The 23,209-nt window shown below is 48.5% G+C and overlaps 7 protein-coding genes across 7 annotated transcripts; 2 read left to right on the forward strand and 5 right to left on the reverse strand.

Moving 5' to 3' along the window:
* Positions 1 to 96: 96 nt before the first annotated feature.
* Positions 97 to 3,451, reverse strand: N7500_003629 (putative capsular associated protein; the record flags this gene model as incomplete). Its single annotated transcript, XM_056674775.1, has 7 exons — positions 97 to 1,669; positions 1,721 to 2,148; positions 2,201 to 2,359; positions 2,414 to 2,827; positions 2,902 to 3,221; positions 3,286 to 3,344; positions 3,408 to 3,451. 7 exons carry the CDS (start codon positions 3,449 to 3,451, stop codon positions 97 to 99), a joined length of 2,997 nt encoding a protein of 998 aa, XP_056535300.1.
* A 2,891-nt stretch (positions 3,452 to 6,342) lies between these two features.
* On the reverse strand, positions 6,343 to 11,107 carry N7500_003630 (uncharacterized protein; the record flags this gene model as incomplete). Its single annotated transcript, XM_056674776.1, has 5 exons — positions 6,343 to 9,926; positions 10,122 to 10,296; positions 10,360 to 10,945; positions 10,992 to 11,056; positions 11,105 to 11,107. 5 exons carry the CDS (start codon positions 11,105 to 11,107, stop codon positions 6,343 to 6,345), a joined length of 4,413 nt encoding a protein of 1,470 aa, XP_056535301.1.
* Positions 11,108 to 12,890: 1,783 nt separating this feature from the next.
* On the forward strand, positions 12,891 to 16,055 carry N7500_003631 (ribosome biosynthesis protein KRE33; the record flags this gene model as incomplete). The annotated part of the gene is made up of 2 exons (XM_056674777.1): positions 12,891 to 15,865; positions 15,923 to 16,055. The coding sequence occupies 2 exons, from the start codon at positions 12,891 to 12,893 to the stop codon at positions 16,053 to 16,055; spliced, it is 3,108 nt and encodes a 1,035-aa protein (XP_056535302.1).
* A 346-nt stretch (positions 16,056 to 16,401) lies between these two features.
* Positions 16,402 to 18,009, reverse strand: N7500_003632 (putative disulfide isomerase; the record flags this gene model as incomplete). The annotated part of the gene is made up of 2 exons (XM_056674778.1): positions 16,402 to 17,766; positions 17,863 to 18,009. 2 exons carry the CDS (start codon positions 18,007 to 18,009, stop codon positions 16,402 to 16,404), a joined length of 1,512 nt encoding a protein of 503 aa, XP_056535303.1.
* A 340-nt stretch (positions 18,010 to 18,349) lies between these two features.
* N7500_003633 (F-box protein) lies at positions 18,350 to 19,849 on the forward strand (the record flags this gene model as incomplete). Its single annotated transcript, XM_056674779.1, has 1 exon — positions 18,350 to 19,849. The coding sequence occupies one exon, from the start codon at positions 18,350 to 18,352 to the stop codon at positions 19,847 to 19,849; it is 1,500 nt and encodes a 499-aa protein (XP_056535304.1).
* Positions 19,850 to 20,282: 433 nt separating this feature from the next.
* Positions 20,283 to 21,908, reverse strand: N7500_003634 (uncharacterized protein; the record flags this gene model as incomplete). Its single annotated transcript, XM_056674780.1, has 5 exons — positions 20,283 to 20,693; positions 20,747 to 21,138; positions 21,200 to 21,391; positions 21,446 to 21,707; positions 21,756 to 21,908. The coding sequence occupies 5 exons, from the start codon at positions 21,906 to 21,908 to the stop codon at positions 20,283 to 20,285; spliced, it is 1,410 nt and encodes a 469-aa protein (XP_056535305.1).
* Positions 21,909 to 22,650: 742 nt separating this feature from the next.
* N7500_003635 (RidA family protein) lies at positions 22,651 to 23,151 on the reverse strand (the record flags this gene model as incomplete). The annotated part of the gene is made up of 3 exons (XM_056674781.1): positions 22,651 to 22,725; positions 22,783 to 22,935; positions 22,990 to 23,151. 3 exons carry the CDS (start codon positions 23,149 to 23,151, stop codon positions 22,651 to 22,653), a joined length of 390 nt encoding a protein of 129 aa, XP_056535306.1.
* Positions 23,152 to 23,209: the final 58 nt, after the last annotated feature.

Genomic DNA, 23,209 nt, shown 5'->3' on the forward strand with positions numbered 1-23,209 from the left:
AAGAATAATACTTGGATTGAAGAAGACAAGAAAAGAATATATACTTGAATCTATCTATCAATTGACTATCATATTAACATTAACATTAACATTAACTCAACGCCCAAATCCAAGAACATCACGCTGATCATCCGTAAGTCGACCCCATTCTAAAAGCAGCCGGAAGAAATAAATCTCCATATCCTCCTTCCTCAACGCTGTACCAGCCCACTTCCGCCCTTCCTCTGCAATCCAATTTCCCTCCTGATCATGCGCCTTCATACGCATCGGCGGGGGATCAGAACTACTCCCCTCAGGCCCGGGAGCAGACACACCCGCAAAGTAAGCAAGGGTACTCCACAGGCCATGGAGGCGGATATCGACAGGGACAAAGTGCAGCCAGGAAGTAACACGAGAGTCGAACCATTGACGGAAGAGACCTGTTTTGAGGGGCAGGCTGCGGCTGTGTAGGAAAGGGAGGAAGCGGCCGCTGAACCCAGCGCCGTCAAGGTCAAAGAGGAAACGGTGGGACCAGTGTGCTTGGAAGTCTGCCCAGCCCGCGGTTCCCATTTCTGCGGCTTGTTCGGCGCAGTCTTCGCAACGGACGATAGGGTCGGCGAGGTGGACGGCGGTTTGGAGATGGAGGTCTGAGGTGGGGGCGTTGCCGTCCATTATTTCGTAGCGGAAGGAGTTTTCGTTTGAGTCGGTTGGGAGGAGAACGGAAACTTGATTATTGGTGTTGTTGTTTATTAGGTGAGCGAAGCGCTGGCGTGGCATGCCTTTCCACTCGCCGAAGCGGCTGACGCCTTCTGATGTGCTGCCGAGCCAGTAGAGGGAGTTCTCTTTTTGGCTGTATTCTGGATCTGGGTGTTCGTGCGTGGGTTCATATTTTGCTTTGTCGATGTAGTTCCATGGGCTTGGGAAGAGGATATCGTTGAAGCCTGTGAGAGCGCTTTGGCTGAACACTGGGATGAGTTCTTGCGACACCTTAAACGAGGCTGGTGAGATTAGTAGACCGTGAAGGAAGGCAAGATCTGGCTGATGACAGATTTCAGAGGCGATGTTAAAATTCAGAGGAAATTGGCCCATGGAATGCGGAGACACGCATGACAGACAGATTTCACGACGATTCCAGACTCGCTGAGAGCGCGCCTTCGATGAAGGCGGACAGACGGCGCTCACATAAGGATCGAAGACACCCCTCCATGCTCCGTCAGTGAACACGGTGATGTTGGTTTGATCGGCCGGTTCAATCGGGGCCCAGCCTTCCTCTCGGTTGGTCGACCAAGTCTGCACCATGCGTTCTGCGGGGATCATTGCTTGCATCTCAGTCTGTCGATTCAGCATTGAGATTTTCTCCCAGGGAACTGCAACTCGTGGTTCATCGTTCAGATTAAATACCAAGTCCATATCCGGGAGGTATTTGACGAAATTATCCATCATGTCCGCGGCACCCTTCACCATCCATGCATGGGTGGGTTTGATGCCTTCTTGCACCATGGCTGTGCCGTTGCGGATCTTAATTCCACCGAGATCATTGAAAGGGTTCGTGGCCAGTTCATGCGTCATTGCACGTATGTGCTCCGGAGCCAGGGCTCGGAATGGAAGTAGATTATTGTGTATCTGATCGAATTCATCGATAATAGCTGACGATCGGTTTGTGGCATATCGATACCATTCGTCAAAGCCCCTAGACAAATGTTAGTTAAGTAATGCGGCAGGTGTGGGTATGCACACGTACGGTGGTGGATGCTGATTATATCGCCTCCGGTATTCATTAACAGCATCTCCGAGAGTCCTGCTCCTAGACGCCTGAGCGAGATAGTTTTCATGTTGAAGTTTGCCGTCATTGATGAGGAATTCGATCGGGTGTATCTCATCTAGACGATGCTTGCTCACTACGAAAACGAGACTGATCCCACACAGCACGGCGAAAAGAATTTGTATGGCAATGTTGGTGCGGTATAATTTCGGCTCTTCGTTATGAGCCACTCGTGCAAGAAGAAACAGGAGGGCACCCGTCAACGATGCCGCCAGCGGGAGAACAGCATGGGTTAGGGAGACAAATGGGAATGGTGACTGTGCTCCTGTGAGATCCGAAAGATAGGAGAAGTACATGATCATGAAACCACCTATAATCGATACTCCAAGGATGTCGAAATGCGGCAACTAAGAAAATCAGTACTGAGAGAAGTGAGTATGGAGAGGTTGCTAGGCTAACCATATGCCAGGCCGATAAGACCATTAGTACAACCAACACAGACTGGGAGAAAGCCCCACGCGAATACTCTAGATCCAACATGGGTTGACCGGCAAGTTCGGGAGAGCTATCTGGTAATGGTACAAAGACTTGCACAACGCTCCAGAGCAAAGAAAGACCCTGGAAAGACCGTCAGAACAATGATTCGCTTCATGATTGTTATTGCCCACTTACCAAGAGACCAGCCCCAAGAGATGTCAAAGCTTGTTTTCTACGCGCATCGTCGAATTGAGCGCCAATCCGACATAGCTCGGTGACACTGATAAGTATAACAGAGTCAGCAAACAGGTTGAACAGCCTGTATGATTGTAGGCGCGATGCGCCATGTAACACAATCGGACAGATATAGGTTGAGCGGGTTCCGGCTGAGAGCGATGAAGCCAAGAGGCCACCAGTAGACAAAAACGCTGCTGCAATGAGACCTCTGGAGCGACTTTGCGTGAGATAGTAGAAGCTCCGGCGGGAAACAGAGTAGACCACCTGCAACGGCAGCTCTTCGAATCGTTGGGCAGGGACATATCGGTCCACTTGTCGTGATCGCTGGTTGCGCCAGTAGTCATAAAGCGAAATAACGAAAGGAATAGCGTACTTTCCGGGATATCGTGTTAGTCGCATGAGTCGCATGAAGAATTGAACGACAGATAGGGTGCTCGGTCACTTACAGCGTATCCAGCGGGCGCGCATTCAGTGTTCCGAGTTACTTGACGGAACGACTCGATGCGCAAGCCACACAACCCCAATAAGAGACCGATCTTCATCCACCACGACTGAAATCGCAGCCGAGGTCGAGTCTCAACATCGCCCGGTGCGACAGATGAGGTTGATGCGCGGGAAGGTAACTCGAATTGCTCTGCAAGAGGGATTATTGGCCTTTTACTTGTTGGCGACAATGGCGACGATCCCAAGGTGACAAATCGACTCCATACCAAGAGAGTGATCCCTGTAAGGAAGCAGACCAGGACGGATGTACTAACGGGGCGATCTGGATCGGCGCAATAGTCAGAACCCGTTATAGAACGACATTGATATCCACGGGCACGACTCACCAAAAGCGAATGTGGTATTGTAGGATGTCGTGAGGAATAGCGAGCTCAGAAAGAATACCCTGCTCATAGAAAGCGACCATGAGCTTCAGTTTTCAATGTGAGATAACTTGTTAGGTACTCACCCCACAGATAGCTTCAGGCCGAAGTCGGAAGATAACTGGATCATATTGCGCCCAATCTATTGATGATCACTCAAGAGCCATTGTTGTGATCTCAAGGATCGATCGAAATGTTGAAAGACAGCAAGACCAAATGACAGAAGATTAAGCGGATCTTCAGGAGATTGGCAGTTTTCGAAACATGGAAAAAAAGCAGGGCAGAGAGGGCCAAGAGGGCCCTTTGATAGATTGGCAGCTAATCAGAGGCATCCGGAGTGCTGATCCATTGGATCCATTAGGGTTGCGTCAACGGGCGGGTTGCGATGGATTTCATGGGCATTTTGCTGTGCACGTAACCACGACCCACGGGCATGACCTTTCGAGTATCTTGCCAATGAGAATGGTGGGATATCATCAGCCACCGTGGCCAAATGTGTTAGCTCCGGGTAGTTAGCTGGGTTTATCCTGGAGACGTTATCTTGTAAAAACCTCAGCAAGAGAAGCCGAGCCGATCAGCGGCCAGAATCGCGCCTTGATAATTTCACGACCCACTTGAAATTTAGGCATGATGTCCTCTAGTGGGACCTGGACCTTTGACTGCATGTGTACTCTGTTAATTACTCCGTACATAGCTGTACACAGCTGTACGGAGTACACAGATTTGAAGGCCACGCTTGCGATTTTTCGGATTTTTCCCGGTGTCCCGCCTGATGAGTCCCGCCTGATGAGTGCCGCCTGATGAGTACCTCCCACCTGGGCAGTACAGGGTGATTATTCATTTGACTGGTCTAGGTACCTAAGTAGGTACCGTAGGTAACATCCCTTGGACATGACGCCATGGGAGGAAAAGTATGACCTAACCTGTCCCTGGCTTTGCAAACCCTGCAAACTCGGTACATCCAAGGGGGCTCCACTTCCAAAGTATACGAATCATCGAACACATTGCCAAAATGATACAGAATAATGCCACTAGCACAAAGAATATCAAACACGCTTCCTGAATATGCTCGGATACCCATGGGGTTGACAATTTACAGGGCTTCACTCCGTCCGCGAAGTAACCTGCAGATGTTGCTATTCACTGCGGGGACCCAATCCCAGCTGCATGAAATGTAAAGCGTCAATCCGTTTGCTTCAGGCCATCAGAGCACCTCACAAGCTTATCAGAGACGGACACCACGAGTTCACAACAGACATACCAATTTCCCATAAAAAAGTCGCAGAGGCCCCATCGTTAGAGCATGAGCTTCTTGAGCAAAACGTATGGATATGATGGGAAGGCAAGGAGAATATTTGAAGGCACAGGGATTATTTTTCTCCACGAAGGCGCACACTCTTTTTGTTTACAGAATGGCGCTTTGCTGACTGTTTATGCCAGTTCATACGCGCCTTCACTCAAAATCAAGTTGCGAACTTTGTCAAAAGACATACTCTCCTCTCCTCCCGATCCTCGAAACGGTATAACTACGAGCTTGTAAAATGTGAAGACCCTAAATTTATTAGGAAGTGGTTTGATTTAGTGTGAAAGATAATTGTTTAATTAAGAATCGATCCCAATGATATCTGTTACTTCAAGAAAACTAGTTTTGTGACAGGATTAACTATAACCAAAAAGGTTATTACGAGGAGTAAATACTATACTTAGCGTTCACTCTTATGACCTAAAAATCGAGAGTGGTTGACTACTATTAACTACACGAATACTTTAGGTGAGGCCCTTCTCTGTGTACAACTTTGAAAGGTAAAGTATTGATTAAATTGTAGTTCAATGGCCTCCTAGACCAGATTCTAGCGTCTTATGCTCTGAATACATGGTTTGATTGCCTATGGATATTGCAGGACCAGCTCGAAGACTTCAGTCTTTAAAGTCTATCTCATCAAAGTACGCAGCACAATGACGATCCACAGGAATTCAACGAGGAAAGTCACATAGTCGATACACCCCTCGGAAGAAAGAATAAAAACTGCCATTCTTCGCTACATGTCGTCCCTAGAAGAAGAAGAGTAGCGGCTGAAAGCTGATTTGGATGCGGCAAGAATAGAATCAACCATCGAGGGCTTCGACTGTGTTTGACTATATCAGACTAGGCAGAAATATACTAGGATACGATTGCAGATGAGGGGCCTTCTGCCGGAGACCTAGAATTTACTCGATATGAAGAACAGCAGGATACAACAAGCCTCAACAGCTCCCCAGACCAAACAAAAGCAGAGAACTGATCAAGCAGGCAAAAACAGCCAAGAGGCGCTATATCAAGCCACTTTGAGGAACCTTGGACTGACATATTCTAAGATTCTTATAGTAGCTTTCTTTATATTACCGTTTTCCTATGTGTGCTTTTCTTTTGGTATGAATGTTTGGTTAATCGATCTTCGACCTGTAAGATGAATTAGCATAATTGTGGAGGTTGATGAAGACAGCTCCTCAATACATCGTGATGACTTCCACTCTCTCTCAACGCCGATTTATCACTGCACATAGGCTTTCCAAGCTTCATTGACTTGAAAGTCCCATGGTTGAGAAGTGCATCTTATTTTGACTCATTTTTATTCGGCGTCAATCTCAGCTAGAAGTCAAATACGACCATCAAAATCTTGAATCAAAAGCGAAAGGTTTATGTGACACTGGCGCTCCCACAATTGATTTGCATTCTAGTATGATCCTCTTTCGCATAAAGAGTGCTACATACAATCTTAAGGTATGAGAAAAGCGATCCCTGTCCGCTCAGTCGTACAAGGGTACCATTCGTGATGGAGAATTATAAAATTCTAATAGACTTATAAGGGTTTAGGAAAGCAGAGAGGGTTTTCAACCCCTTAAAGCTACACTACGAAGGAAGAAAAGAAAGGGAAGAATCATCCATCCGATACATCACTAGTAGGGTAAAGAAATCCTGGCTAGTAAGCCAAATGCTCGGTCTGCTATCAAATCAGCATCTATAGTATGATCCAGCATCTCTCAAGAGAATGTGCGAAGATATTCTACACAGATGTCCCAAAGCTTCCCCACGAACTTCAGGCAAGTAATTGCCGCTTCCCATCCCGAGTTCAGAAGGCTGATCAAAAGGCCAAAGCTGAAAAAGCTTTCGGAAGAAGGTGATGCTGCCACAGAGGGAACACCAGCTCTTTGCCGTGCCAATCTCAATTGGTATTTTATATTACCTTCATTACACAGCGCTAGCTTTTCGTGGCCATTGGCTGTCTCAAGATATGAATGGCCAGAGTCAATGTACCATGCTAGCTGTTCCCTGAAGCCGCGCACCAACAGAGGGATTAAAAGTGGTTGCCAAGGACCACGCAGGAGGAAATCTGAATGAAACTCTTTCCGTTCCACGAGGTTTCCAATGAACCAGTTAGAAGACGCGGGTACGATGCTCTTTGAATCATCGAGTTGCAACGCTAAATCGTGGCAAATGTCCTCAGACCAAGCTGACAGTTCATGAAGAAGTTGAACGGTAGCCCATCTGACTCTCTTATTCGGATTGTTGATTTGTTCCACCACCTTACTGAGGAAATCATTGGATAGAATCCGCGGATGACTAGCTCTGACCGCCTGCAAGGTGGCTTCTACAACACTCGCATCTGTATGCTTAATGCAGGCAATGACTTTGTCCCAGATGTGTGGCGAATCTGATAAGTATGACTGACCGGCCAGGGCGTTGAGAGCGGCTGTTGTAATAGAAGGATCTCGATCCTCGATATGATGCGATATTTCGTCAAGAATTCGCTTCGATGAATTGGACTGATCTTTGAACGCTTGCAGGGCGGCTTTTCTCGAGGGTTTCCCTTTCTTGAGTATGGCCACTATCTCTAGAGTGGTACCCTCCGGTAAGCACAGCTGGTGACTTAGGGCATTCGCAGCTTCGGTCCTAACGGAGATAATATTATCCTCAAGTAATCCCACTATTGCGCTCAAAATCGGAACCGACAGGTTGGATTGTCCAGCTAACAGCGAAGCAGCTGCGCGTCTTTGAAACTTCTCCTGAGACCCTAAAAATACCCTCAAAGTGTCCAATATTTCTGCAGATAGCCTTGACTTGTTGCACCAAGCTTTGACTTGATCAATGGTGGCCGGCTGGCGACCATTTATACTCTCCGCAATTTTCGTACCAAGTAGATGATCTGGACGATTTGAAAGCTTAGAGAACAGTCGAATGGTCAAAAGAGATGTCATGTCACTTTTGTCGGTTATAGTCGCTAACAATCGAGTAAGATTGTCCGGCAAGGTTGATTGTCCGTGTAGAGCGAATACAGAAACTCTTTGAATCTGCCTGTCTGAATTCTCGATGTTTGCCGCTATTGAGCTTATCACCTCTGTAGGAAAATCAGATTGACGGCTTAAAGCCTCGCTGGCAACCTCTCTAATATGCCTGTTGTCACTTTTAAGCATCGCGACAGTCTCAATCAACGTTTCTCTCGGCATTGACTGGCCGCTGAGGGCGAGTCCAATTTTGCTAGGAAGCTTTGTATCCAGATGACCCGCCCACGTTGCAATTGTGCAGTAAACGTTCCCTGGTAACCTCTGGCTGTTTAGAGCGTGAGCGGCAGAGACTCTCAAATTCGCATCTTGATTCTTCAGGTATGAAGCTATGGAGTACAAGGCCTTTTCCGGTAACTTGTCCCTCGAGCGTGCAAGTAACGCAAATAAAGAGTGTAGTAGCTGCGCGGTTTCTGCGGTTTCTAGAAGAGAAAGCACTCTCTCTATAATCTGAGATGGTATTTGGCGAAGTTGTTTCATTGAATTGAAAGCAACCGCTTGAACCCGTTCATCCTCTTCCAGAATGCCAGCCAAGGATCTCTCGGGAAATTCAAACTCACTCGCCAAGGTCAGTGCCATTTGCGAGAAATTTAGACCTATGTCCAAAATCGACTTGCATTGAAATACCAGCCACTGTGATAGATGATCTTCAAGCTTGCCTCGAAGTGAGAAGGATTCCGATCGAGCCTCACTTAAGCAATGCATCACAAGCCGCTGGTGTGCAATACCTAGGAGATCCAGTGGTTCCTGATCTAGGGCCCTAAAGAACCTCTCCGTCTCCTCTGGCTCTCCATCTAAGTCAAGGAGTCCGGCGACAAATCGCCACACTATATCATAGCGAGAGCTGTATTTGGTTCTTCTCAGAAATTCGACTGGTGAAATGAAGTTGCCCTTACTCGCGAGTTTCCTCTTGCTAGCAACCAGACTCACACATTCCAAGTTTTTGCTGGCTTTCCATTTGCGCACAAAATATCGCGCGGCAAAGTACTCTTGAAACGTTAAGTGAAGGAAGTGGTAAGTCCTTTTTTCTTCGCTCGGATTGGTCTTCGAGGAGCCGGAACTTCTCAGAAAAGAAAGTCGGCTGAGCCTTTCATCAAATCCGTCAGAAGTGGACCCGGACAGTTTCAATATCGTGTCACGATCTTCCTGCCCAAAATCGATCACATTGCTATACATTCCCACAAAAGCAAGAAGCTCTAGGATCTCAATGTCCGGTCTAACAGTTCTGTAGACTTCAGCTGGGAGAAATCTTCGCACTTGATAGTTCTCTTTCGTCCCAAGGCTGACGATATCCTTCTTCCAGAGCCGGTATTCAATGGCCTGGTAGATAGCAGTCATTGTTTGGGGCTGAGCTTCCTGGTAATTCCAGTCACCCCAGCTCCAACAGAGGGCGTCTAGTTGGACTGGGATCCGCATAAGACTTTGGATCAGGCGGTGTTTTTCGAGATATAACAGGATCTGCGTGCACTTATTATGATCGGCGGGCTGTGGGCCGGGAAAATATCGTGTGACATATTCTTCTACCTGATGAGGATAGAATCCAATGGTTTCCAACTCAAGGTGAAATTCCCCATCGAGATGGGTCGGAAGTGATGTATGTGGGCGAGAGGTCACGATAATGTTAGGCAAGTCCATGAGGTATTTGAGTAACTTGTGGTCTTTGTTTAATTCATCTGAGACCTCATCCAAACCATCCAGAAGAAAGAGCGATCTGTGGTACTGTGATGTTTGCAACGCAGTCCATACATCATTAGCGAGGTCCTTCTTTCCTGGGTTCTGGGAGAGATATTCCTCGCGAAAAAGGTCTTCGATGTCCTTGAACATATCGTTAGCTTTGAGCTTCCGTAGAGGTAACCAGAATATACGGTCAAAAAGATCCTTCCATAGGCGACCCTGGAGAAAGTCGTAAACGATCTTCTTGCACAGTGTTGTCTTTCCAATACCCGCACGGCCGCGGATCAAGACTCTGCTTGGTACTTGTCGTCCCGAGCGTTTTTCAAAGATATCTGGTAGGCTAAATTGAATATTTTGGTGGGGAGTTTCTACTCTGAGTCGAGTGGTGAGTGAGAATGGAGAAGCTGTTTTTCCACCTTCCACCTTCTTGGATAATCTGTTCTCTTTGATTTCCTCCACAATAGCAAGATTGATGTAGCATGTATCCATTGCTAATACATCGCCAGACAGACGTTCAATGTGGAGTCTTTTCCGGGTGTTGTAATACCTTTCTAACTCTCTGTCCATTCTTTGGAGTGGGCTCGGGTCGGCATTTTCTCTAAGATGTCCATCTAATTTGATGTATTAGCACACTCTGTGTAAAATTATCGTAAGGATATAGATGAAAAAAGTATCCGTGGAATTCATGCTTAGCTAAATCAAGTCTTACTTGTCCATTAAGTTGGCAAATCGAGACTCCAGCTTATCATCGCCCACGGACACTTTTCCCTCTGGGCCTTGAACAAAAAGCGCAGGATCCAACTCACACTTCTTGAGCGCAGCTTCATAGACATCCTCGATGTTGCTCTTTACTAGCTCAAGGTTGTCCTGGTCTGTCTGGCTTAGGCCAAACTTACACACCTGACTGTGGTCTGCATCTAGCGGCACAACATTCTCGCAATCCCCTGGTAGGCCGAGGCGTGAGCTTTTTGGTGGGACAACCTGAATCTACATTAGCACAACGGCAAACCTAATACACTAAATATACTAGCTAGTTTTACTTACGTTGTCTCGGGTTCCCCAAAAGGAGATAATACTGTAATGCAGGAGTTGGTGCCTCCAATGCTCATCCATAATATCCGAGAATGTGCTCCCCTCCTCTAATGTCTTCAGCACGTCATCGCCTTTTTGAAATCCGGATTTACGGGCAATATTAGCTAGCACCCGGCCAAGGCTAACCAACATGGTATCGCCGCCGTGGTGCGGTGTGGCGAAAAATACCAGCCCTGAGGTTGCGTCTTTGATCGATGTGTATTTTCGATTATTGTGCGCATTGACCAAGGCCTGTTTGATGAGAAGACCACCCATGCTATGGCCGAGGAATATAATAGGCCGGGAATCAGCGCCCTTTCGCTTCGCTCGGATTGCCTCAAGCAGACTATTTGCCTTGTCGATAAAAGTACCCCGGTCCTTCCCGTAGACCGCTGTTGCGTTGAATTCGTAGAGAAATATGCGCGCCTTGGGCGCTGATGAGGGGAGGTCATCGCGGAGCCAGAGACGGCCCTGATCCCCGGAAGGCGAGCGCCATGTATCCCACGCGTGGTCGGCGTCGTTTCTGCTTCGAGGGTTGAGGCCGTGAATTGCGATGATACTGTATAGTATAAGAGATGGTATTTTTGGAAGCGTGTAACACCTACTCAACCCTGCTGACATCAACTCTTGAATCCGCTGCTGCGGGGTCGGGGTACAGTTGCCGTAGAGGCTATATGTGACGTGAGTAGGAGCCATACAATTACTAGGCTGCACTGACCATCGTGAAAACTTGAACACTTAGCTTGTCTGACTTGGTAAATGCTAAATAGTGCTCTGTGTTGTAAATATTTGAGAGAACTTGCGGCTGAACTCACGATTACAGCCCCGTTTGTCCATGTTGGCCCCCAGATGAGTTATGATCGCTCCGGACTTGATTGGGCTGGCGCCATGTGACTAGTTCATCCCCCAGACCACATCCATTATCAGTCAGAAAGTGTCCTTCAGCGCCAAACAAGAAGGTAAGATTCATGGATCAAACGATGTAGGCCATGGAGGAATAAAGTACCCATCTTATTTGTCGAAAGTTGAAGAGAGGATGAATGCCTAGACGGTAGAATATATCTGAGAAGATCCGGAATGTTCGCCCGCCAAGGGAGCCGAGTCCAACGTTCGAAGTCCGTTGAAAGGGTGTTGCGACTGACGAGCGACTATCGACATGTTCCCGAGGCGAGAACCAGATCACTGATCGCTAGTAGTCTCTGTGTTGGTAGGGGGTGGTTCAAGAAATATTGTCGATTTGTTCTTCGTCGAAACAATATTCAGTGATGGAACAACGTTCGTGGCCCACGGGATATGAAGGTAGCAATTCTCGCGGTTTGTCCGGACCTCGGCAAGAATCGCGACTCCCTCTACCTCTCTGAATACTTCCTAGAGGCCGATGTTGACGTAGGAAGACACCGCTGGGTCATGAATCTAGGTGGCTAGAAGTCACTGGGGGATTCCAATCGCGAGGAGGGGTATATTGTTTGATTAGAGCTCTTCGCTGCTTTTCACTTTGGTTTCCAATTCCAAGAGGCATATTTTATGTAATCCTATTCTTTGCATAACTAACTCTCCTTTCTCTTCAACGCGGAAGAAATGATCCAGGTCGTTACATAAATGGCCAGTCTCCATTTATTGAATTTTCGCCCTGTCGTATCATCCTTATCAACACAGAATTGACACACAACGTAGGGAAGGCCTAGCAGGTCAATTTGTGTTAGAATGGCAAGAATGGCCTTTGAAGGGGCAGGCAAGGTAAGTACCCTGCTGAAAGCACCCTGAGCCTCCGCTAATCTAGAGAAGGTATAGGTAATCTGTTGCTCGTTTGGAATTGGGTAATATTGGCAAAATGTCTTTGGCTGAAGGACGGTTGCATGAATCATTACATGATGGGCTGGGTTTTGGGCCCGGTTCTGAGGCCCGGGGGTAAAGCCCACTAGGCCTTGATAGGGCAAATTCTAGCGCAATCCAATCACTATGGCTAGCAGGATTATGTACTTCTTTTGCTCTTTCGTTGTCGATGTGTTCTTACGGACAAACGCTGTGTCCATGACATATTACCCAGTACCGCAGGACTATATAATAGCACCAAAATTAGCTTAATCATGTCGCACCTCGCAGCATTAGATCGCAGCTCCAACATTGGCCAGGTGCCGTGGGACGTATCAAAGTCTGTAGAGACTTCTGCGGAGTGACTATAAACTGTAGATGTTGAATCTAGCCCCCAAATGTATGATTTCCGCTAGTCCGTTTCGAGATTTCACAGTTAAATAAAGTGTCCCACGTGATTCGATTTTCAAACAGGGGTAAGGGTATACCGCCTACCCTTTTAGAATGACACTGGCAGATCTCGGTCATGTGAAGTGCACTTACATAATTTGGATAAAAGTCCCTCGGCGGTGTATGATTGCCTCGGGCGGTGTCAGACAGCAGTATCATTTTTTTCTAACCGCTGGGAAGTTTTTTGGTCGCAAGACGAAGCTGAGTGTTTCTTTTCCAAACAACACTAATCCGGAATCGTCATGCCACGCAAGGCGATTGACTCGCGGATTCCCGCTCTTATTCGAAATGGCGTGCAGGAGAAGAAGCGCAGCTTCTTCGTGGTTGTTGGCGACCATGCCAAGGACGTGATCGTGCATCTTCACTATATTATGTCCAGCGTGGACGTGAAGCAAAACAAGTCGGTACTATGGGCTTACAAGAAAGATCTGCTCGGATTCACGAGTCACCGCAAGAAGCGCGAAATGAAGATCAAGAAGGAGGTCAAGCGTGGCATTCGCGAACCGAACCAGGAAGACCCGTTCGAACTTTTCATCACCCTCAACCAGATTCGCTATGTTTACTATAAGGAAACCGAGAAGATTCTGGGTAACACCTACGGCATGTGTGTGTTGCAGGATTTCGAGGCCATGACTCCCAATTTGCTTGCACGAACCGTCGAGACCGTCGAGGGTGGAGGTCTGGTGATCCTGCTTTTGAAGAGCATGACTAGTTTGAAACAGCTTTACACCATGTCCATGGATATTCACTCGCGATACAGAACAGAGGCACATGATGATGTTGTTGCTCGTTTCAACGAGCGGTTCATCCTGTCCCTTGGAAGTTGCGATTCATGTCTGGTGGTCGACGACGAGTTGAACGTATTGCCCATCTCCGGCGGCAAGAATGTCAAGCCGCTCCCTGCCCCCGAAACGACCGACGAGTCAGCTATCGGTACAAAGAAGGAATTGAAGGAAATCAAGGAGAGTTTGGCGGACTCAAAGCCCGTGGGCCCCCTGCTCAGCTTGGCTCGCACCGTGGATCAAGCGAAGGCGCTCCTGACCTTTGTTGATGCCATCGCTGAAAAGACTTTGAAGAGCACTGTTACACTGACTGCTGGTCGTGGACGAGGAAAGTCTGCCGCTCTCGGTGTCGCCATTGCCGCCGCTGTTGCTCACGGCTACAGCAACATCTTCATCACTTCTCCCAGCCCGGAGAATTTGAAGACACTCTTCGAATTTATTTTCAAGGGCTTCGATGCTCTTGGATATCTCGACCATGTTGACTACACGATCCTGCAGTCGACCAACCCTGACTTTAACAAGGCCGTTGTGCGTGTCAACATTCACCGCAACCACCGTCAAACTATTCAGTACATTCAGCCCCAGGATGCGCAAGTGCTGGGACAGGCAGAGCTCCTCGTTATCGATGAGGCTGCGGCTATCCCTCTACCATTGGTCCGCAAGTTGATGGGACCTTACCTGGTATTCATGTCCTCAACTATCAATGGATACGAAGGCACGGGCCGGTCCCTGTCTCTGAAGTTGATTCAGCAATTGCGGGAACAGTCCCGAGCTGGAGTCAAGACTGACGATACCGATGTTGCCGACCGCAGCACAGGAAAGTCAACCAAGGGTGCTGACAAGAACCTCAGCGGCCGCACACTGAGAGAGATCACTCTCGCAGAGCCCATTCGATATGCCCCCGGTGATTCTGTTGAGAAATGGCTGAACAAGGTCCTCTGCCTTGACGCAACTCTTCCCAAGTCGCATATGAACACACAAGGATGCCCTCATCCTTCGCAGTGCCAGCTGCTTCAGGTTAACCGTGATACCCTGTTCTCTTTCCATCCTGTTTCCGAGAAGTTCTTGCAGCAGATGATGGCGCTCTATGTTGCTAGTCATTACAAGAACACACCTAACGACCTTCAGCTTATGAGTGACGCTCCTGCTCATCAACTGTATGTGCTCGTTCCCCCTATTGATGAGGAGGCCACCAAGTTGCCCGAACCTCTTTGCGTCATTCAGGTCGCTCTTGAAGGTCGCATCAGTCGCCAGAGTGTGCTCAACAGCCTGAGCCGTGGTCAGCGCGCAGGTGGTGATCTTATCCCATGGTTGGTCAGCCAGCAGTTCCAAGATGAAAACTTCGCCAGTCTCTCAGGTGCTCGTGTTGTCCGTATCGCAACCAACCCAGAATATGTGGGTATGGGATACGGTTCCCGGGCTATGGAGCTTCTGGTCGACTTCTTCGAGGGCAAGTTCACCAACTTGGAGGAAGAGACCATTTCCACCGAAGAGCAAATGGTCCGTGTCACTGACGAAGAGCTGGCCAGCTCTAGCCTTTTGGATGACAACGTCCACGTCCGAGACATTCGTTCTATGCCTCCGCTGTTCGGCAAGCTAACTGAGCGTCGCCCTGATGTCCTCGACTACGTCGGTGTCAGCTACGGTCTCACCCCCTCCCTTCACAAGTTCTGGAAGCGCGGTTCTTTTGTCCCTGTATACCTGCGTCAGACCCCTAACGAACTCACGGGAGAGCATTCTTGCGTGATGGTCCGCACTCTTTCCACTGGCGAGACTGACGACGCCTGGCTGAGCGCCTACGCGCGCGACTTCCACAAGCGTTTCCTATCACTGATGTCCTACCAATTCGGACAGTTCCCGTCCGTCCTCTCCCTCAGCATCTGCGAGTCTGCCAACTCCGGTGCCAAGAAGGACCCTCAGTTCAAGCCGCGCCTGCTGCAGAAATCCGATCTCGATGTTGCCTTCTCGCCCTTCGATCTCAAGCGTCTGGACAGCTACGCCAACAACCTCTTGGACTACCACGTCATCCTGGATCTAGTCCCCGCTCTCTCCGACTACTACTTTAGCAACCGTCTCGATGGCAAGGTCAGCCTCTCTGGCGTGCAGCAATCCATCCTCCTCGCCATCGGCCTGCAGCACAAGAACCTCGAGGACATTGAAAAGGAGCTAAACCTCCCCTCCTCCCAGCTCCTCGCCATGTTCCTCAAGATTGTCCGCAAGATCTCTACTCACTTCCGCAATCTTATCGAGAACGATATCGAGCAGACTCTGCCCGCGCAGAAGGTCCGTATCGAGACCTCTGCTGCTCACGATGACGAGCCCGAAGTCAGCCTTCAGCCTCTGCCCGTCTCTCTTGAGGATGAGCTCCGCGAAGGAGGCAAGAAGATCGAAGAGGAGATGCGCGCCAAGCAGCGTGCTCTAGGCGCATCTAACCCGTAAGTTTCAGTCACATTACCTATCTATCGAAACAACAATAACTGATTTCCAGCCAGTGATGGACTTGACAGCTCCAAGCCTTCTAAGCGCAAGAAGATTGAGACTGCGCGCGACATCTACGACAAAGAGATTGATTCGAAGAGACAAAAGATGATCAAGAAGGGCACCGAGGGCCGCAAAAAGCGCTGAATGATTTAGGTTCTGGACAGTTTTCTTTTTGCATTAATGTATGGTGTTCGGTTTCTTGGGTCTAAAAAGACTTGCCTGTTTCTAGTATTTGTCTGTATTCTTCAAGGTTCATCTTTTCACAGGATATTCGTCTCTTGTACATACATATGAATCATGTGTTTATTACGTCTACAACGTCTGAGTGTTCCCTCGTAAATAAATGAGATATCCCCTACAACATAGTGGATTGATGCATTGGGTAGGTACAGACATAGGCTTATGCGCTTCGCTCTCGAAAAAAATCAAAATGAATGCTAGATAGAGGCCAATAAACTAGCATCAACCTCTTCCAGGGACCATGAATTGATCACAACTCATCATGCTCCACGGCCTGCTCCTCAGCCTCAGCCTTAATCTCAGCCTCTGCCTCGACTGCCTCAGCTTCAGGTTCAACCTCAGCTTCCACCTCAGGCTTGATTTCAGCTTCAGCCTCGCCACCGAGAACAATACCCTCGGGCAACTTCTCCTTAGCACCCTCACCCAAGCGAATACCATCAACCCAAGACTCAACCGCAACAGCCCCAAAGTCCGCATCGGCGCCGCTGAACCGACGCCACCAGCCGCGACGCGCATTCAACGCGATAATCTCGACCGTCTGGCCATCCGCCAACGCCAACGCCTCACGAAGAGTCTTAGACCCAGCGTTGATAGCAGGGACAGCATACAGCGGGAAGAGATGCGTTCCGCGCTGGGCGTGCTTGTGGCCGATCTCAGCGAGGCTTGCGAGCGCCTCGGTAGCAGACGCTGGGAGTGCGGCATCGGGCTCGCTCGCCTCGGGGAGGATGGCTAGCACACAAGTGCCGGACTTTGGTGCCAGACAGGCTGCCTCGAGGGACTCCGGAGTGGAGAGTGTTGGGATTTGGGGTACTAGGATAGGGACCTGAACAGGCTTGGCGGAGGGATCTGTTGTGTCTTGGTCCTCCTGGGCGGTAGGTTTGAGGTCTTCTGCGTCGTCGTCGACAGAGGTAGGCTTGGAAGCGGGCTTGGACTTTGACTTTGATTTCGGCTTGGGCTTGTCTGAGACGGAACGGGGCGACGCGTCGGGGTTGGGTGTTGCCGCTTGGCTCAGGAACTCGGTGATGGGCTTCTTCTTCAGCTCGCCGGTGTAGAGTTTGTGCTCGGCGTCCGCGCTGGGGATAAGGACGAGTGACGGGAGCTCAGTGATGCCAAATTTGCTCACAGCGGCGGATTCCTTGTTCCGGACTTGGGCGATATCAATGGCGCCGAGGAAGTCGATTGCCAGGGCACGGATCAGCGCGCCAGTTGTGCCCTTCTCTGTGAAGAGGATGGCCTTGGGCCGGTCCTCGTTTTGTCCAAGCCATTTGTCCAGGTCCTTATCGGTTGCGCGCTTCACGTGGTTGGGGATGTGATCGACGACTGCGTCGACGATACCTTTGGCGGTGCGCGCGCCTTGGTAGTCCTCGACACGGGGCTTTCCGGGCTTTTTGGAAGGGGTCACGATTTTCAAGGTCGGGAAGCCCTGGACACCCATCTGTCCGCAGAAGGGTTTGTTTTCGTCATCGTCGCAGTTGATCGCGGCGACTTTTGCGAGTCCGTCGAGGTTCTTTGCGGCTTTTTCGTAGGCGGGCTTGAGGTTTTTGCAGTGACCGCACCAGGGCGCGTAGAATCTGAGTGAAAATGTGAGTGAAGGTCGGAGGGGAGAGGCAGAGAGCTAGATAGCTCTAGTGCGGGACAGCTTACTCGACGATCTACGGGGTAGCCAACCATTAGTTGATTGTGCGCGTTTAAGAAGACAAGGGACACTCACTGAGGTATGATTCGAATTCGCAATCAGCGATTTGTAGGTTTTGGGATTCAACTGGATCACCGGGGAATTCTTGGTGTATAGTCCATCGGCATTGACAGGCAGTGCCGCAAGGAGCGCGACAAGCAAAAGACTGGCGCTTTGCAGCATGGCGAATTATCTACGGGCAGTTTTCAAAACAGAGGTGAGATTCAGCAAAGCCAAAAAGGAAGAGACAAAAAAGACAGATTGTCCGATGCTTTACGCAAGGTGTCCTGAAGCTCTTGGCATTGTGGTCTTACTACTCCGTATACTGTCTAGGTACTAGTGAATATCCAGTTATCAAAATATCTCAATATGTATATTATACGTCATGGATAAGTATAAATGGCTTCAATATATCTGACCTCAAACTGTCATTACTTAAACATCTTGTGGACTCCAGAGCTTGTACGGAGTACATCTCGAAAGCTTTCCTTTTATCTTTGATCAACACAAACACAACCTAGCAATGACCAGAACAGAACAACGCCATGATGTGGTTTTTCTACCTCGTGAACTCCTCTGGATGATCATGGGCTATCTACAACCAAATGAACTGGTCCGCTGTCGCCGTGTCTCACGTGCTTGGAGCGAAGCGTTTAGCAACCCGGCCATCCTACTCCCACTCCTAAAGAAACATTACCCGTGGACTCAAGAAGTCAAAAACCTCTGCAAGAATAGATCCCCTGAAAAACTACCCCAGGGTCGTCGTCTATTCGACCAGGTTGCTTCACGGTATCATCACCTAGAACAAGGCAAGCCCCGCTCTATCCGAAAGTACCGTCTCTGCGATGACTTTGGCAGCGCTGGAGACCGAGAATGGTATCAGGTCCAGCCATGGGATTCACACGCCAGTCATATGAGGCGTTTCATCGACCGCCAATTCGCTGAGGCTTTATGGACATTTGAAGACGGCCTACTGGTCTACCCCAGCGCCGATCATCAGTTTCTCGTTCTCATGGATTTGGAAACGGACCGGCAGTTCATGGTACCATTTATTATCCGTGGCAAGGTCATTCGTCGAGTACGCCTGCAGAAACGCTTACTCGTTGTTGAGTGGGCTGAACCCAAAGCTTTTCACTGGCTGAATGATAGCGATGGTGTGCATCGTCACTTTGCGTCATCCTTTGATGTGACAAGAAGCGAGAAGCAGGGCTGGAATATTGTCCCACGCAATGAATGGAAGATTATGTTTTTGGGACATCCGCTAAGCGAACGAGATCGTTTCTTCTCCTCACATAGCAACACCCACTACGTGATCTATATATGGCAGCCAAATCGCAGCTTGTATACTGCCGACGAGGATGCGCCCATTGAGTCTTTGTCTATCTGGGACATATCCAAGACATCATCATACAGACCTTCGTTGGATCCCACGGGACGTCTGAGAGACGAGTCACCTGATGACTCTCCATCGATCGTGGCGCGTTTCGGATTCCGAGACCTGGAGTTTTTCGACATCCGACAACGAGGATGTCCAAGCATTCAACGATTAAATATAACCGATGATGCCCAGGCAGTCGAAATTACAGAAAACGTTTGCATCCGGCCGGAAGACCAACCACCCGAGCCATTCGGGATTCCTCAACCTATCACGACAAGCATTCCTATTTTAGGAAATGGACCTCATTGGCGCCGGGAGTTTGAGGGGGTTCTGCCTCCTTACCGTGGGAACTGCAGCATGCAGGCAGAAACTATGAGATTCGATGGCTTCATCATGATGGAGCCTTGGTATGGTGTTATTGCTCAAGTCACTGTACTCGAGCCTGATCTTGGCTTTTGTCTTCATTTTGATCCTTGGACGTGGGTGCAAAATCAGATTGTTCATTTGACTATTCAGACACCTCGCTCGAGCGTCACTTGTGTTAATTGGGATTTTGTTGGCAGGGGGAGACTTGCTGGCTGTGAGAAATATTTGGTGGGTGAGAATTGCAACCGAGAGCTGGTGATTTACCGGTTTGATAGATGAATTGAAGAGTCTTGTGGAGAGAAAGGTCAAAAGACACCTCAGATTGAGATGATTGATCTCTTAGCTATGGATGGACCATGAGATAAATGAGGATTACTATATAGATTAGTCAAGTAGTATAGAATTGAGGGCTACGTGCTCAAAGGAAATCGTGGCATCCTGTTTGGGAGCCCAGGTGATCAGTTGCCCATCGAGGATAATGTCAAGTACTCTATACACGGAAGCATTTTTGGTATGCATTTCTCAGGGCACCATTCTCATCATATCTGGGGTCGTACGGCGACTCTAAAAGGCAATATGTTAGAAAGCCCAGTGTTTGCATCGGTCCCCTTTGTATGATCTGTTAAGTTCAGCCTACATTTTCATGCCTTGTGTACGGAAAGAGTGTAACAGTAGAATTCATCTGAAATATCGGAATACCGAGATATATCCCTCAAGAGTTGGAATTATCCGCACAAGTCCATGGCTTCGAGCCACCAGCTTTAAGTGAGTCAATGATACTAACAACCGAGCCATAAGTGCCAGCCACGGTCATGAATGTTCCGATCAAAATAACAAAGACACTCCAGCAAGCCATGCACTTCCATCTCCAAGTTCGGTCAGTGCTTTTCCAATTATCGTAAAACCACATACAGCCGGTGGGCTGGTAAGCCAACGAAGCACCTAGACACGCGCCAATGAGGGAGACAAGACTGTTGAAAAACGGAATACCACTGGCAATGAGGTAGGCTACGACTGTCGAAGTCAATGTGCAGCTGAGCCAGGTCCCCCAATGGATCAAACTGTTCGAGGTCAGATGGTCTGAGTTTCGTAAAATGCGAACGAAGGCGTATTTGCTTGGAAGCTTGGAAGTGTTAGTTTGAAAGACAGTATGTGAGAGACCTTGTGGTCACTTACATGTAGAACAATAGTGGTGGATGCAATAAGACCGGGTAAAGCGATTCCATAAGAGATCCTCTTGATAAGTGGACCGGCAGAGCCCAGGGCAGGAGAAGCCACATCAGACCCGCAGTAATAGTATACCACGACGCCGATAACGAGATATATCAGAGTTGACCCAACCTGGCTAACTACGAGCGATCGGGTAAAAAGACGCGGGTCACGCATTTCGGCGGCGATAGCAAAGTAGGCGGGTGTAGCGGAGCATGCGAAGATTAGTGATGAGATGGCAGCAACTCCTTGTGCGAATGTTGGTGAGTTGGTTATCTTGAAATCTGAAGACCAAGGGCCCTCCTGGGGCGCAGAGGATGGTCGATCCTGAATGCCAACGCTGACAGTGACAATCAGAACTACAAGACGTCACCCATTAGTTAGTCATGAAACCGGGATAAGGAGTCCAGAGCGACCAACCGGCAGCAAGGATGCAAATCAAACCAACCCACGCGATCCAAGTGATTTTGCCAAGGGTTCGAATGCTGGCGAGTGAGAATCCAATGACGGCGGCAACACCAACAAAAGCAGCAGTACATGTTCCATGGTTCGAGATGGCATTTAAACTGATAGAAATGCCAAGTATGCCCGATCCTGCAACAAAAATCCAGTCTTTGGAACAGGGTCAGCTTCAAAAAGACATACACAGACAAGGGGATCACTCACAAAGACAAAATCCAAGACCAAAGATTTCTCGGCCAATTCGACCGAACATTAAGCCACCAGCATCATCAATGCCATAAACTTCAGGATGCCGGATCTTGAAGACACCGACTATATAGCTTGTCCATGTGGCAATTGCTGCAACAATGCAAAGCAGAATGACACCTGGAATCATCCCCAGTGTGTCAAAGATAGAAGGAATAGAAAGAACGCCTAAGCCGATCTGGGTCTTCATCATCAAAGCGACAGTTCCCAACCAACTGACCTATTCTTGTTAGTGTAACGCTTAAGATGGGACCGGAGATAAACTCACATCGCGATAATTAGGTCCATCTTCGGTGACCAGGCCAAAGACTGCATCATGAGTGACATTGTCTCCCTTGAGGATCTCGCCCGGCTGTGAAGGCACATGAGTCATTGGCACTGATGCCTCAATGTCATGGATCTTATCCTGCTTTTCCGCCATGATAAATATAAAATGATATCCCGAGTTCAAAGGGCTCAACGGGCAATGATGGGGGCCTTCTATACGAGTGGATTCAGTCCTTTATATCAATAATAAACCGGGGCACATGGTAACCACCCCCGGGGCTACTATTGACCAATAAGATGCGTACAAAGATTGGAATTCGGGAGGAAAGTATAGGCGAGATAAGAGTCCTGGCCTGAAACCCTACTCAGCGGCCCCACTACCCCAGATATGCCTGGAGACATGAACAGTAGAGATAGGCAGTTGTGGAGGTCTGGATAGGGTAAAGGATTGGTCAATGATCTGATTGTATTTCGCTATGGACTGCCTTATACCGTCATCCAGGAGAAACTTCTCGATCTATGTGTTATCATTATGTTCCTAAATCTACCCTTTGTCTGAGAGAATGCCTATATGTCGGATAGGCAATGTATGGCTTTTAACTGGCTGGGGGATAACATGAATCCGGGCTACAGCGGTGAAGAGAGACAAAGTAATCTTGGAGTACAAACAGCTCAGATACACAGCGATGCTCAGCAAGCCCGCTTGTACAGCTATAGCTATCACCTTGTTGCACTACGCAGAACAAGGTGCTTAGTTCATATATCTCGCTAGGTTTGCTCAATTAGAACTACTCAATTGAAGGACATATCTCATGATATACATAAACATCTCTCAAGCTTCCAGCAAACATGTTCAACAACCCTTTCGGGTTGCTCTATGGGTGCGGACTATCCAACTAGACTGATGCAATGACCTCAATCTCGACCTCAGCATCTAAAGGAAGGCTAGCAACCCCAACACATGTGCGACACTTTAGAAATAGCGGTCAATGACTTTATACTCCCGCCTTATCTAGGAAGAAACTTACCGGCTTCACGTCGTGAGTGAACACCTTTGCATATCCCTCATTGACCTTGGGATAGTGATCCATGCTGGAAATGAAGATTGTGACTTTGACAACCTTGCTCAGGTCACTGCCACCACTAATGAGAACTTGCTCGAGATTTCGAAGAGCTTGAACCTATTTTCGAAAGCTTAGATAACCGATCCATGACATCCTCGTCACTTAACGCACTGTTCGATCTGCGGCATCGCCACTGATAAACTTCCCTGTCTTCGGGTCAAGGCCGAGACTCCCAGAACAATAAATCATCCCATTGCAGATAATACCTTGGGACATCAGAGGACTAGGAGCTGGAGCGTTTTGGCTTAACACAGCAATTTTTGTTGAAGACATGATGAAATTTTTGCTTTGATCAAGTATACAGAAAGTGTCAATTTATATCCCATCCGGA

The sequence above is a fragment of the Penicillium coprophilum genome, assembly GCF_028826855.1.
Source record: "Penicillium coprophilum strain IBT 35676 chromosome Unknown utg000002l_segment0_segment1, whole genome shotgun sequence".
In the NCBI taxonomy this organism is placed as follows: Eukaryota; Fungi; Ascomycota; class Eurotiomycetes; order Eurotiales; family Aspergillaceae; genus Penicillium; species Penicillium coprophilum.